Here is a 14,500-nt window from a genome sequence, read left to right as displayed (position 1 = left end):
AGATAGATAAAAAGTCATTTTTGGTTTTAAGTCTTATCGTGGGCCAGGCTCCTAATTTAAATTATTCTAGTTTAGGTGGGGAGCAGAAGTTTCTCTTGAGCCCATAGAGGCTCAGTTGCCTTTAGCTCACAATAATCCACATACTACTGAGGTACATCTTGGGGTGGCTCATTCTGAACCCCTACAACAAATTTTTGACAAAATAAGAATTATCTTCATAGCATGCTTTAAAGGCTTAAATATGAAGAAGTACTAGTCACATATTTCAAAGATTATAAACTCAACATTAAACTATTATTTTTCATCATAGAAAAAAAGAAATTATGACAAAGTTATATTAATTCATTGTTCTCTCTGAATGCTTAAGAATAACTAACAGAGGTGGATACTCAATAACACCAATACAAATTTAAAAAGTAATGTTTTTATTGCACATGACAAAATCACTGCAATGAAAATGAAGTTTGAGAGTTAGATGAAGAAATTTGTTCTTGGGGAATGAGTAACTTCTATTAATGTATGATAAAATTATAGCGTCAGTGTTAAAATAAGAACATTCTTATGCAAATTCCTTCACAGAAAAGGTCTCCTGAGCAATATTTTGCTGATACTATTAAAGAGACTGACCAGTAAAACAAGTATTTCGTCAAACTGCACAATGATACAAACAACTTTGGCAATTGAAATAGGCTCTTGTTAAAATTTCCATCAAATGTTGCCTGAGAACCTTCGTTCAATTGCCTATAGCAATTTAGGCATCTCTCCTTAATGGTTATTCTGACGTGGCTCATGAAGCAATGAAAAACTTTTGCCTTTTGTAGTCACATATTAATATAAATGTGAGTTTTAAAATATTATAGTATTTTATCTGAGAAAAACGAAATCTGCTTAGATGCTGAACCTGACATGGAAAATCAGATCTCCAGGATTCAACTCAATTTTCTGAGACCAAGCAACTCAATTACCCATTTACATAAACATAGCTAAGGAAATCTATTAGTAGCAATTGTTTCTGATGATAAGCAATTTAAAATATTTATATCATGTAAAAAATGTATATGTTATGAAGTCGAATAGAATTTGTATACATTTTTAACCTAGGACGTAAGGCTTAAGAAATTTTATGCATACTGTAGGCCCCTTTCGACCTGGCCACAAGAATTACCATAAATTTTCTTCTGCCCAAGCATTATTTCTATGTAAAAATTAAAGGATCATTGTCTAAGTGTCTTTGTTCCACCTGGGAATTCCACACTAAATCTATCAGCTTATTTCTTTTTTAAAACAAAGTTGAAAGACTATTTATCATAAATAGTCCACAATGAGAGCAAAGACTTTGGAGTCAGATAAATTTTCGGTTACTACTTTCTGGATGATGTCACCCTTAGTATGCATTCTAACTTTCTTGGTCTTTCTTATTTATTGATAAAATAATTTTACTGCTTTCCTCTAAGGATGAAAAGATTAACATAAGGCATTTAGTGCAGTGCTTGCCAAAGGATATATATATACTCCCTCACGACAGGAATCCGATTTCTCTTCTTTACCTCTATGTCCCAGGATATAGAATTGTGCCTAGCAAGAAGTTAGAAGTAATTATCAAGGCTGCCCAGATGTTTCTCTTATGAAATTTAAGAACTGGACCTTCCAGCTACTGCTTTGGACCTGTAATATAAGAATGCTCCAAAGCATAATACTGCTGATGCTGCAGAATAAACCAAAGAGCTGCCACTTGGATAAATCAGAGCCTCAAGAGACCTAAAACCTACTGCTCTGGGAGCACCAGTCCCAAGTTTAGTCATATTAAAGCACTATTTGTTTTGTCCTGTTAATCTGCCACCTGAGAGATGGGAGATGTATTTAGGTGAAAGTCTGCCTTGAAACTATAGGCTTATCATAAAAGTTTATTCTTCATCTCCATTATTCTTACATTTTAACTGTTGGGCAATTTATAAGAATAAGGCATGAACATAGTTGAAACTTTTGTGAGGTTCACAGTCCTATCTTCATGAGAAGTGAATACATGCTGTCACCCTAGAGCTTTCAACCCTAACACATAAAATATGTTCAGTAAATATGTGCTGAATGAATGAATGAATGAATGGGTATCCATAAGTCATGATTAGTGGTATCCTCCTATTATTATCTTCATGTCTTTAATGACTGATGAGGAAAGAAATTAATGTTTTACGCTGTACTATAAATTCAAAGAACATCTTTAGAAATAATGTACACTGTGGAAAAGAATAGTGATCAGAGTAATACTTTAACTTTCTTAGCAAATGTTGGCCTAGATTGATGTATAATAATGGAAAAATTTGGAATGTATTCAAAAAAGTCTAATACCAGAACAAGATTAATGGGTTTGAAGTTTTATAAAATTGAGGGGGAAATTATTAAACATTATTGAACTACATTGTTAACCTTGAAGACATGGCACATTAGTTGTAAGGAAGGCATTGCAACTTTGATAGAAGCCAAACCAGAAAAGTAGTGCCTGATTACATTCAGCATCCATTTCTCTTGGAAAATTTTAGAAAGCTCAGAATAGAAAGAAATTTAGATAATCATACTTTTAAAAGTAAAAAGTTGCAAGCATTCTTATCAATGTCAGGCAAAAAATAATGCTTGCTGTATTAATAATCAAGCTCTATATTTAAGCTTTGCTATGTTTTTATTTTCCAAATGAATAAGACAACAAATAAAACAATCCCAGAGAATGAAAAAAATTTTGGAATAACAAGTGTTTAGTAAAATAAATGGTTACAAGATAAACATTTGAGACTCAGTAGTGAAAAAATTAAAGGGGAAACATTTTATGATTACTTAAATAGATATTAAAAATGCAGTTAATAAAATTTAGAATCTCTCATTTTTAAAACCTCTCTACAAATAGAAAAGATATCTTTAAACCATAGCTAAAAGCCTACAGAAAATATACTTAATGGTAAAATATTGAAAGTGTTTCCTTTGTGATCAAGAACAAACCTTGCTATCACCACCTACATTTAACACTGAACTGGACATTTTAGCTGTCAAAGGGTGACAAAAACTCCATCATTATTTGCAGATTACATAACATGACTGTCTGTATAAATTTCAAAAGATTATACAAATATATTGTGAGAATTACTTAGTTAAAATAAAATTTAGGAAAAGATAGCATTAATAATTTGCCATATAAAAATATGCTCAACTGAGGAATAAATCCAACAAAATAATATGTAAAACTTCCACAGAAAAAAAATTCTAAAATCAAAGAGATATAAAACAAGACCTAAGTGGAGAAATACACCATGTTCATCGATTGCATGTCTCAATACTGTAGCGATGTTAATTCTCCCCAAATTGATTTATGGTTTCAATGCAATATGATTCAAAATCCTTACATATTTATTTTATGTAGGGATGAATTCGATAAGCTGATTCTAAAATATGTTTGGGAGGTCAAAGGCCCTAGAATCATGAAAAAACACCTGAAGAACAAGATAAAAGAACTTCTAGATTTCAAAACTTATTATAAAGTTATAGCTATTGAAGGAACTGTAGTATTGACATGAAGACATCGCAAGCATGAATCTACAGTAGCTGAGCAAGGCTGTTGAAGAAAGGACATTGTGGACATCATTCATTCATAGAGTCACCAAGTGCCAGAGCTGACTCAGTGAGCACTTAGCACACAGTACTGACACAGAGGTAGACAGATAAGAAGGATGAAGGGAAACTTTCACATTTTACTTAATATAATTCTGTGTTGCTTAAATTATATATTATAAAAAGTCAAGTTTTTTAATGTCCCTAAATTTCTTCCATAAAACCAAAAGAATGAATAGGTAGCAAAACTCCAAAACTATAAACATCTACAACAAAACTAGGAAACAAGGTAGTCTGAAGAACCCTAAAATATAAGCAGGTAGGAGCAAACCATTTAGTTACAAGACCTGTGTATCAACATCTTATGGGAAGAAACTTAAGGAAGCAACAAGTCATCTGACTGACCTGAAAACAAGACTCCAAAGAGGTAACAGGTACTCAGTGAAAAGCTGAGCAGGGCAATTTGAGAACAGCAGCTGAAACCGGGAGGAATTTTTACACTCTCATATACTGGGAAGGGTAAAGAATCTGTGGCAAATCTGAAAAGCTTTAAAAGGTCTATGAACTCTCAAAGGTAACTAGAGCCCCCTTCCAGGAAACAGTCTCACATTGAAGAGAAACCACAAGAACTACAATCCAAACTAAGAGTGAAGGAAAATAAAAATCCAGGAAAAAAAATGGGAGTGAAGAGAGAAGCAAAGGAAATAGATCTCAGGAAGTATGAAATAATGATTTTTATCATCGTGTGATAGCAACAGAAAAGGGAGCTTCGGACAGTTGAAAATCCTCTGCTCCTTTCTGAAAGTTCAGGAATGCTAATTATATATTAAAATGAGCAAACAAAATGGATCATGTTTGAATGTTACACAAAATCATAATAAGAAAAAGAGAAATAAGATAAAAAATAAAATCCTTACAATGATAGCATACCAGAAAGACATTTCCAACAAAGAGATAAACTATATCCTTATATTTCAAATTAAGCTAAAAGAAATTAAGAAAATGATGAAGATATGAGAACTATGGAGCTCAAAATTTTAAAAAACTCAGGAATAAGGTGATTGATCCCCCCAAAAAATTATAAATAATAGAAAATAATAATTTTAAAAACAGTAAACTAGAAAGAACACAGAGGTAAACACAACAGTACAACACGATGCGTCAAGAGAAAAAGATGAAAAAGGAAGACTTTTAAAATAAAAGAAATAAAGTAAGGCAATGAAGATCCAGCATATATATAAAGGGAGCCCCTGAATAAAGAAAGCCAAAATAATATCTTAAAGTAGTATCAAAACTAAATTGTATATTTAGTGTTTTACTAAATAGTAACATTGCAATTTAAGAAGTTCCTTGAAAATTCAAGACCTGAAATTACATATTGAAAGCACATTGCATATTCAAAAAAAATACCAAGAATAACCAACCTGAAACATATTTTAGAAAAACTATTGGACTTGAAGAAAAAGAAACTTTCTCTAAGAATTTATAAGGGAAAGAAGTTCAGTAGGTCATTAGAGTTTTGGACAGTAATCCTTTATGCTAGAAGAAAATAGAATAATATTTTTATAGCACTCAAAAAAGAAAAGTGAGCCAAGAACATTGTATCTAGCCAAATGGACTTCTAAAGTATAAAAGCTGCAGACAAATTACTGTCAATATCCAGAACTCAGAAACTTACTTCCTTTAGTACTTACTGAGGAATTTACGAGAATTAGCTTCAGATAATCAAAATGACTGGAGAGCTGTGGACCCTGGGACTGTTAGAGAGTTTAAGATTTAATGATTGTTAGAACAGAGACTACACTGCATATATAGAATAGATACTATACAATGTAGATACAATAGCTCTTTAAAAATGAAAGTAGAATATAAAGCACAAATGAAAAGTAGAATAAGCATACTTTTTGCTTTATAATATTAACTGGGATAAAAGGACAACACCGCAAATTATACTAGAGAAGAGGATACAATGAGGATAAAGGGTATTACATATAAGATATTTGTTATACCATTAGAATACAATTGCAAACCTTCTTAAGTACAATTTTTAAAAAACTTTAAAATCAGAGAAATACCATGACAAACCAAAAAAAGACCATAGAGTGAAAAGCATTTCATATAAAATACTTGTATATTAGATATAGTATTATAGTATAAAACATTTGAAAAACAGTTAAAAGAGGAACACAAATACATACAAGAATAAAAATTAAAAATAAAACAATAAAAGTTAAACCATAATTTTTTTAAATGTTTAAATATAAGGAGAAGGAAGGAACAACATACAGAGTATAGGAATAGATGCTGGGCTTCTTGAAATACATATTTGTTGTAGAGTTAACTTCAGGCATTTTGAAACTATTTTAAATAATTATAAACAAAAATTAAACTTCAAAAATATCATCCCTAAAAATAGAAAACAAATCTAAAAGAAGTCAAAATAGAATACTGCAATAACAGTCTTATATTTCACCATGAAAGTTTATTTTATATTTGCTAACGACTCAAAATGTAAACTTGAAGTTCATAAAAATAACATTTAGTAGCACGGCTCCAAATAAACATCCATGGTTCTTGACTTCTTCCTCCTCATCTAACAAACACGAGGAGATAAATCATAGATGAGTCAATTCAGGGAAATGTAACTCATTATCTTCTCTTTTTCATTTCTCTAGGAAAATAAAGGAAAGTCTGGAGTGTTTCCCTGTTAAACTGAATAACTTGATCCACACACTTGCACAAATGACAGCCATAAGTCCTGCCAAATCTACTTCACAAAATTTTTCCCAGGAATCCTCTATGCTGAGTGCAAGCAAGTCAATTCAAAGAGCGACAATTTTAGGGTTCAGCAAGAAAACTAGTAATGTAAGTCTCAAGTCGGTCATCTTGATTTAAATAGTATTTGACTTCATCTCAGACTCCCCTTCACTATGCTACAACTCCTTTCTGATACCATAATTTTTGTTTTTACTATGTAAATGAAAAATCAGTTACGGTTTGAGCATAAGTACCACTAAAGAGGACATTCTGAGGAGAAATCATAACAACCAAAGCTATCAGAAGAGAACCATCAAAGAGAACATTCCCTTCCTGTGGAAGAATATAAATCAAGAGCTAATTAAGGTGTCTACAAGAAAAGAATAGCAGAAATTAGGCAGTGTTCCCACCACATAAGGTTATGATACCTTTATGTAATATGTTTATAGATAATTTTGCCATTACAAATTACATCTCTTAGCTTTCCTGATGATTTTTTTTTTTGCAGATTCTTGCTTTGTTTAGTTTAAATAAAATCAGATTTCAGAATATATCACAGGTTGATATTGCTGTCTTTTGATTTTTGCCTATTTATTTTCTGCAGCTATATCTAATCCAGGTGATGCACAGTAACGGCGAAACAAGCTTGACAGAAAAATCATTTGATCAGTTTTCAAAACTTCACAGCCAACTTCAGAAGCAGTTTGCATCACTGACTCTTCCAGAGTAAGGCACTGTCCTCCACAATGTTTGCCTTCAGTACTTGTCCTTGAACATAAGGAAAAATTATGGTTATGGTATTTTCTATTTGTGGGCAACACAGCATTCTGACTCCAATGCCATTGAACCGATCCCCGCAGAGAATCTGTATTGCTCTCAGAGTAAAGAACTTTTTGTCTCATAAAACAGAACAAGGTTTACAATTTTCTGTTTGCTTCCGGCCACTGATTTTGTAGACAGAAAAATTCAGAACAGATTTCATTTTTTCATCAGTTATCAAGAAAATTGTTGTATTTGCCTGTTTTAAAATTTAATCTTTTTAGTTTTTTCCATAAAAGTAAAATTGAAATTGAAAATGCAGAACTAAATTGGATAGATCTACTCTTTCAACAAATAATTACAATAAAAACTCTAATATATTTATTTGCTGTACCTCCCAAAATTAAATTCCTTAACATCACTTAGTATATTAGTAAAATTTAAAAATCAGCTCACTTTTGTTGTCATTAATTACTAACTTTAATTTGGATTTTCTAAATATAATTTGTTGTTATTCTCATTTTGAAGAAATCTTTTCTTTTAATTTTTTTAGCAACAATTATTTTGTTTATTTTTAGTTTATTGGGGGTAACGTTGGTTAATACAATCATATAATATTCAGGTGTACATTATAATTTGACATCTATATATTCTATTGTGTGATTACCACCCAGAGTTTAGTTTCCTTCAACTACCATATATTTGATCCCCTTTACCCACTTCACCCTCCTCCAACCCCCTTATATTTGACCCCCTTTACTCTGTCTACCTCTTCCATCCTCCCCCATCCCCTACACTCTGGTAACCACTAGTCCAGAAAATCTCTTCTTTCATTTATGTTATAATGGAAAAAATATTAAATGCAAGCAAACTAAAAAATAATAAAAATAACTTCTGTTAAAGCCTAAAATTTATCACTTAGAACTAGCCAAATTTAGTTCTAGGTCATAGATTTCGGTATATAAAATGTGTATCTTCACTTTAAAAGGATGAATTTCCAGAAATTAAGATATTGGCACCAATATGTGCATATCGATAAACCAAATGTCATTTTGTCTACACTGAGATTTTTGTTAAGTAAATGGTCCTTTAACGATGTGAAAGTCTATACATGACCTGACATACTTTGTACATACAGATTTTTACTAGGCTTTCAGGGTTTAATCAATTTCCAAAATATAAAGCTAAGTATATATACCAGTCGATAGAGGGATATTGTGCAATATTGAAAACTGACTAGTTCACATTCATGAAAAACTATACTTGCAGATGTCACAGAAATTTTGAAATACAGATTCTTTAAGCATCGGGAAGTCGACAAATTTAGAAAAAGAACATGTTCAGGAAATTGGAAGGAACAGAGTGTCACTATAGAAATTCTTAAAGGTAATATCAGCTTTAAGCATTACCAAGAAAAAATATATGATAGAATACTGAGAAAGAATAAACGTTAGCAAAAAAAATTCAGATTGGCTGCATATATTGAATTAATCATCGGTGGCTGCCATCATACCCCACTAATAAATGATTTAGAAGTATGTTAATCCTTGTTAAATAGCTGTCCTTTTTTGTTTCAAGAACATCTCTGTTGTACACTTTTATCTCTCCAATACATATTGATAACTTGCAAAACCTTAAAAGTGTTAATAAACTCTGTAATATGCCTCTTCTCAATTTTCAGTTTAGATAAGATTGTTCTTTGCTCAACATCTACTGCCTGGTAGTGGTGCCTAAATTGATTTTAAAACTATTTAAGCAATGTGCGGAGAGAAGAACATTTAGTCCTATGTGCCCCAAACGATATTTGTATGCTAACTGTTCCAAAGGAGCTAAGGCTTACAGCAACGCGTGTAAAGGAAGAATGAGGGCAAGATTTCCTCTGACTCCTGAATTTACTAAGAGAAACCCTATGAAAGTTAACTAAACCTGATCTGGAAAGTATAATCAGAAAGTTAGAATAATGAAGAATAAAATTCAAATCACAACATATAAAAGTGATCTTCACATCAGACTATTTGTAGCTCTGGATACCTTCCAAGAGTACAGAGGCATGAAAATCTTCCTCAGAATTAATGGTCTTCTGTTTTATATAAAATATCAACATTTTATTTTAGCAAAGGAAAATTCATCCACAGATACACAAATTAGCATTTAAAACCAGCCCAATCCATCTATGTATCAAATGCATTCTATGTTTTGATTCCTTGTGTATTGTCCTAATTTTCATGACAACTAAATCTGGATAAAAATGTTTAATACTTTAAGCCTTAGAACTGCAAGAGACTTTTAAAATAAAAGAATTATTTTAATACACAAACATATTACTTGGGACTTCCCTGAGATTTCCAACAGGAAGCAGTGGATGGCATGGCTCACAGCCGTCACATACTTTTGTGTGTTTGTTGACAGCGCTTCACTATGCCCCATGCTCCTTTCCTAGAGAAAAGGTCTATATCCAAGAAGCAGAAGTATGAAGGAGTCAGAGCAAGACTGCAGTCAGAGGAAGTGCCAGGCAGTTCCTAAAATGATATATTTAACCAGCAAAATGCATTGCCAAATGCTAACCATTAACGGGTCACCCACCTAATAATTGGTCTTAATAATGTCTAACCCATCAAGATATATCATCAGATAGTACAGAGGAAATTCTACAGGTCGGACTCCTGGAGAAAATGATACTTTGTTCGAAAAGACTCAGACCAGATGGAAGTATATGTCACTTTATAGACTGTTTAATTCAGTTAGCGTAGAAATGTCTCCAGTGAACCCAGAAGAAACGATAAAATCTGACCTTTTTGAAAACATGAATTATTAACTTCAGAAAGTATTTATTATCACTCACATGTATTTAAGGAACAAAATGTGTGGTCTGCCATAAATACAGTAAAAAGGAACATATATATTAATTTAGTATGTTAGATTAAATTAGTATTAATTAGTGATAGTTAAAATAACACAAGTGACCACAGCCACGTTAATACAATTCTCATGATTAATCATGTGTTCTGTTTTGTTTTCTAAATGTTTTCATTGGTCCTGCCTTCTAATGCAACTATAACTTCATGAACAATCTGAGATGCAGAGGCCAATTTTCAAACTAATGAATGCACATTTTTTTTCTTTTTAAACAGGTTTCCTCATTGGTGGCACTTACCTTTTACAAATTCAGATCACAAAAGATTCAGAGATCTAAATCATTACATGGAACAGATATTGAATGGATCATACGAAGTTGCAAATGTATGTTATGCTTTTATATTTTTGCATAAAATGTAAATTATTACTGGAAATATTTTATTATATTTTATGATAACATTCTTTTTTGTTCTACAGTCAATTAACAAATATGCATGTCCAATATTTGTAAAATCTCTGAACAGGAAACTAGAACAGCAAAAAAGGTATAGCACTTTAGTCTCAACTAATTTATGAAAAATGGACTATCAATGCTGCTAGGTGCCCTGGTGTTTTAGAGAACTAAGAATTACTTCTGACTGTGAAGGTAAGAAGATTTCAGGGAGAAGAGAACATCTGAGCTGGGTCTTTAATACCAGGTAGGATTTAAAAGAGTTGTCCTAAAAAAGTGTTTTGAGTAGAATCAAACAATATAGTTAAGGTAATGACTGGGAAATAAAAGCGGGTGGCGGGGGATCATATTAGATTCTGTTGTTGCTGTGAAAAATTACCACCAATTTGGTAGTTTAAAACAATAAAATCTATTTTATTTCCATTCTGAAAGTCAGAAATCCAAAAATAGGTTTTATGGGACTAAACTCAAGATGTTAGTGAACTGGTTCTTTCTGCAGACACCAGAAAAAAGATCCATTCCCTTGGCTTTCAGCTGCTAGAGGCTGCCTGCATTTCCTGGCTTGTAACCTACCCAGAAATGGCACAGGCTGATCTCTGCTTCTGTCATCACATCTCTAACTCTGACCCTCCTTGTGATTACATTAGGCCCACCTAGATAATCTAGGATAATCTCACCATTTCAAAATTCTTAATTTAACTTTATCTGCAAAGGCTCTTTTGCCATGTAAGGTAACACATCCACAGGTTCTGGGGAACAGGGTGTTGACATCTTTGGAGAGCCATTATGCTATCATAGGGAGATAGGGAAAAGTTCAAGGATACAATTCAGTTAGGTCTCAGCATTCTTGTGAGGAAGCTGTGAGAGGAAGGTTAAAGCCAACGAGAAGGTCAGGGCCAGGTTGTTGAGCATTAAAGCTAAGCCTTAGAGAGTATTCAACTAAAAAAAATAAGAAGAATAACAATGTCCCTCACCATTTTGAGAGGTTCTGGCCCTTTTTATTAGACTGGGACTATGTTCCTTTTTATATTGTAGCCTTTTAAACTGTAAAATGTAACATGTATCCAGAAAAAATATGCAATAGAAAATTGGACAGTTCAAGGATTATTGATGATGGAAATACCCATGTGACAATGCATAGTTTCAAATGTGTGAAAATTCTTCGCTACCCTCCCTTCAATAAGAGAGCTTATGTCCCCCATCTTGAACCCAAGAGGACCTTTGTGATTGTCTCATTAAATAGAATTTGATGGAAGTGACACTTCATGGCTTCCAAGTTAGGTTAGAAAAGGCCATGCGGTTTCTTCCGAGTTTTCTTGTGATATTCACTATAGGAGCCTACCAAGTGGGAGAACAACACAGAGATCAAATAGAGAGATGTCCAAGAAACAGAGCCATTCTGGTGCCCAGCTGAGCTTCCAGCCTGCAGCCAGCATCAGCCTCATGGGCTTGTGAGTGAATGACTCCAGCCCCAACCACCAAATGACTGCCACTAGTTAGAGACCCCAAGTAAAAACACCATAGGTGAGCTCAGTCAAACCCCAGAACTGAGAGACAATAATAAAATGACTATTGTTTAAACTAACAAGACAGCGATAGACCTCTAAACTGCCTATATTTTCATTGTTGTATAGTATTCTATTATATGAATGTATCACAATTCATTCGTAGATTCCTCTCTACATAGATATGTGGAATGTTTCCAAGTCGGGATTATTACAAATAATGCTTGTATGGACATTGTTTTACATGTATGTCTCCTAATGCACACATGTTGGTTATATACCTAGAAGTAGAATTTCTAGATTCTAGGATATGCTTAATGTTCAATATTTATAGGTAATGACCAATTTAATCTCCCACTTGCAATGAGTAAGTGTTCCAATTTTCCACAACCTTGTCTACACTTGGTATTGTCTGTGTTTTTAATTTAGACCTTTCTGGTGACTGTGCATCTCATTTTGTTTTTAATTTGTATTTTCCTAACTATTAATGAGCTCGAACACCTTTTCATATGTTGTTTGGTCAGTTGGATATCTCTTTGGTGAAGTGCCAGTTCATGTTTCTTGCCTTTTTTCTGTTAATTACTTGATTTCTTTTATTCATTTATAGTATTTCTTCATATATTCTGGATAGAAGTCCTTCATTAGTTAAATATGCTGTAATAATTTTCTTCTACTCTGTGTCTTGTCCCTTCATTCTCTTTATTATGTCTTCTGGTGAACAGAAACTCTTAATTTTAATGTAGTAGTAAAATGTATTGGTATTTTCCTATATGATCAGAAGAACATACTCTACCTCTATGTCATAAGCACAGGTTCCTATATTATTTTCTAGAAGTCTGTTGTCTTTTTCTTTCACATTTAAACCTACAACCTATCTGAAATAGACTTTAGTGCATGGTGTGAGATAAAAATCATCTGACTTTTTTCCAATGTAGATTTTGAATTGTTCCAACACTATTTAAAGATTTCCCTTTCTTCGCACCTTTGTAAGAATTTAAGTATTTATCTAAGTATGTGTCTACCTCAGGGCCGTATATTCTACATCAATGATCTCTTTGTCTACCCTGTGCCAACAGTCTTAATTACTATAGCTTTATAATAAATCTTGATATCTAGCAGAGTAAGTCCTGCTATTTCATCCTATGCTTAAATAGTATTTTGGCTCTTCTTGAACTTTTGCATTTCCGTGTAAATTTTTAAATTATCTTATTAACTCCATGCAAAAACCTACTGGGATTTTAGTTGAAACTGCATCCTAATATCTTTGAATACATTATCATGTACCTATTTAAATCTTTTTTTAAAATCTCAATAATAGATTGATAGCGGTCTTAAAAATATTTTGTTATACTAGATATCTCACATTACCTTTTTAAAATTGCTTTTTTACTTATTCATCAATATTTAGATACAACTGATTTTGTATCTAATATTATATATTGACATTATACCCAACAACCTTACTAACTTTACATTTAATTCTAATAATTTATCTGTATTGTTTTTCGAATTTTCCACTTACAATCATATTGTTTACAAATAACAAGTTTTATTTTTTCTTTCCATAATTATATATTATATTTCTTTTGCTATTTTTTACTCTCCAGGACCTCCAATATATATTGAATTGAAGAGGCAATGATGGACATGCTTGTGTTATTCTGTCACCTAATATTTAGAAGTATCTAGTATTTCCTCATTAAGTATGTAGGCTTTTGTAGGTATCTTTATTATTTTAAGAAAGTTTCTTTCTATTCCCAGTAGTTATTACAATAAAAATAAAGTTCAGTTTATCAAATGTTTTTTTCTGAATCTATTGGGCTGATCGACTATCAACCAGAATCAATAGTTTTTCTCCTTTATTCTGTTAATGTGGTGAATTACATTGATAGATTTTCTCATTTTAAAGAAAATTATTAGGATAAACATCACATGGTCGTGACATATTATTCTTCTTATGAATTGCTGGATTTGATTTAACATATTCTTCAGCATTTGTTTTCAGCTTTGTTTATAATAGGGACTGGCCTGAAGTTTTTCTGTTATAATGTCCTTACCAGGTTGCAGAATCAAGAACATACTGGCCTCATAATGCTATTAGTTATAAAAAACCTTGCTTTTTTCCCCCTGCTCTTTAGAAGAGTTTAAAGTGGTTTTATTTGTTTAATTTGTAAAGCCATGTAGGTCTAGAGATTTAATTTATTTAAGAGTTATAGAGAAATTCACATTTTCTATTTTTTCTTGGGTCTATTAAATTATAGTTCTCTAGGAATTTTTGCTAATTTATTGGCATAGAGTTATTTACAGTATTCTCTCACAATCTTTTTAACATTTATAGGCTCTCAGATATATATTCTTCCATTTTCCACATATGTGATTTTTGTCATCAGTCTTATCATGGGATTATGAATTTTACTAATCTTTGCAAAGAATGAGATGGAATATTTATTGACCCTCTCTATTGTATTATTTTTCTTTTTCATTTTTTAATGTTTATTATTTCCTTTCTTCTGCTTCTTTTGGTTATATTTTGCCCTTCTATTTATAACATCTTCAGATAGTTAGTTAACTTACTTAT

The 14,500-nt window shown here is 32.1% G+C and overlaps 1 protein-coding gene across 3 annotated transcripts in view; it reads left to right on the top strand.

Annotated features, from left to right (window-relative positions):
* The window catches only part of PIK3C2G (phosphatidylinositol-4-phosphate 3-kinase catalytic subunit type 2 gamma), a 275,531-nt gene that overhangs the window by 215,863 nt on the left and 45,168 nt on the right, over nucleotides 1-14,500 (top strand). For all 3 annotated transcript variants that reach the window (XM_039882575.1, XM_039882574.1, XM_039882573.1), the window contains 3 exons: nucleotides 6,270-6,459; nucleotides 6,956-7,077; nucleotides 10,242-10,350. In XM_039882575.1, the coding sequence (XP_039738509.1) occupies nucleotides 6,270-6,459; nucleotides 6,956-7,077; nucleotides 10,242-10,350 (421 nt within the window). The remainder of the gene's footprint in view (nucleotides 1-6,269; nucleotides 6,460-6,955; nucleotides 7,078-10,241; nucleotides 10,351-14,500) is intronic.

This window comes from Pteropus medius, unplaced genomic scaffold (genome assembly GCF_902729225.1).
Source record: "Pteropus medius unplaced genomic scaffold, Ma_sr-lr_union100, whole genome shotgun sequence".
Lineage (NCBI taxonomy): Eukaryota > Metazoa > Chordata > Mammalia > Chiroptera > Pteropodidae > Pteropus > Pteropus medius.
The sequence above is the reverse complement of the archived record's forward strand: the minus strand, read 5'-3'. Positions and strand labels throughout refer to the sequence as shown.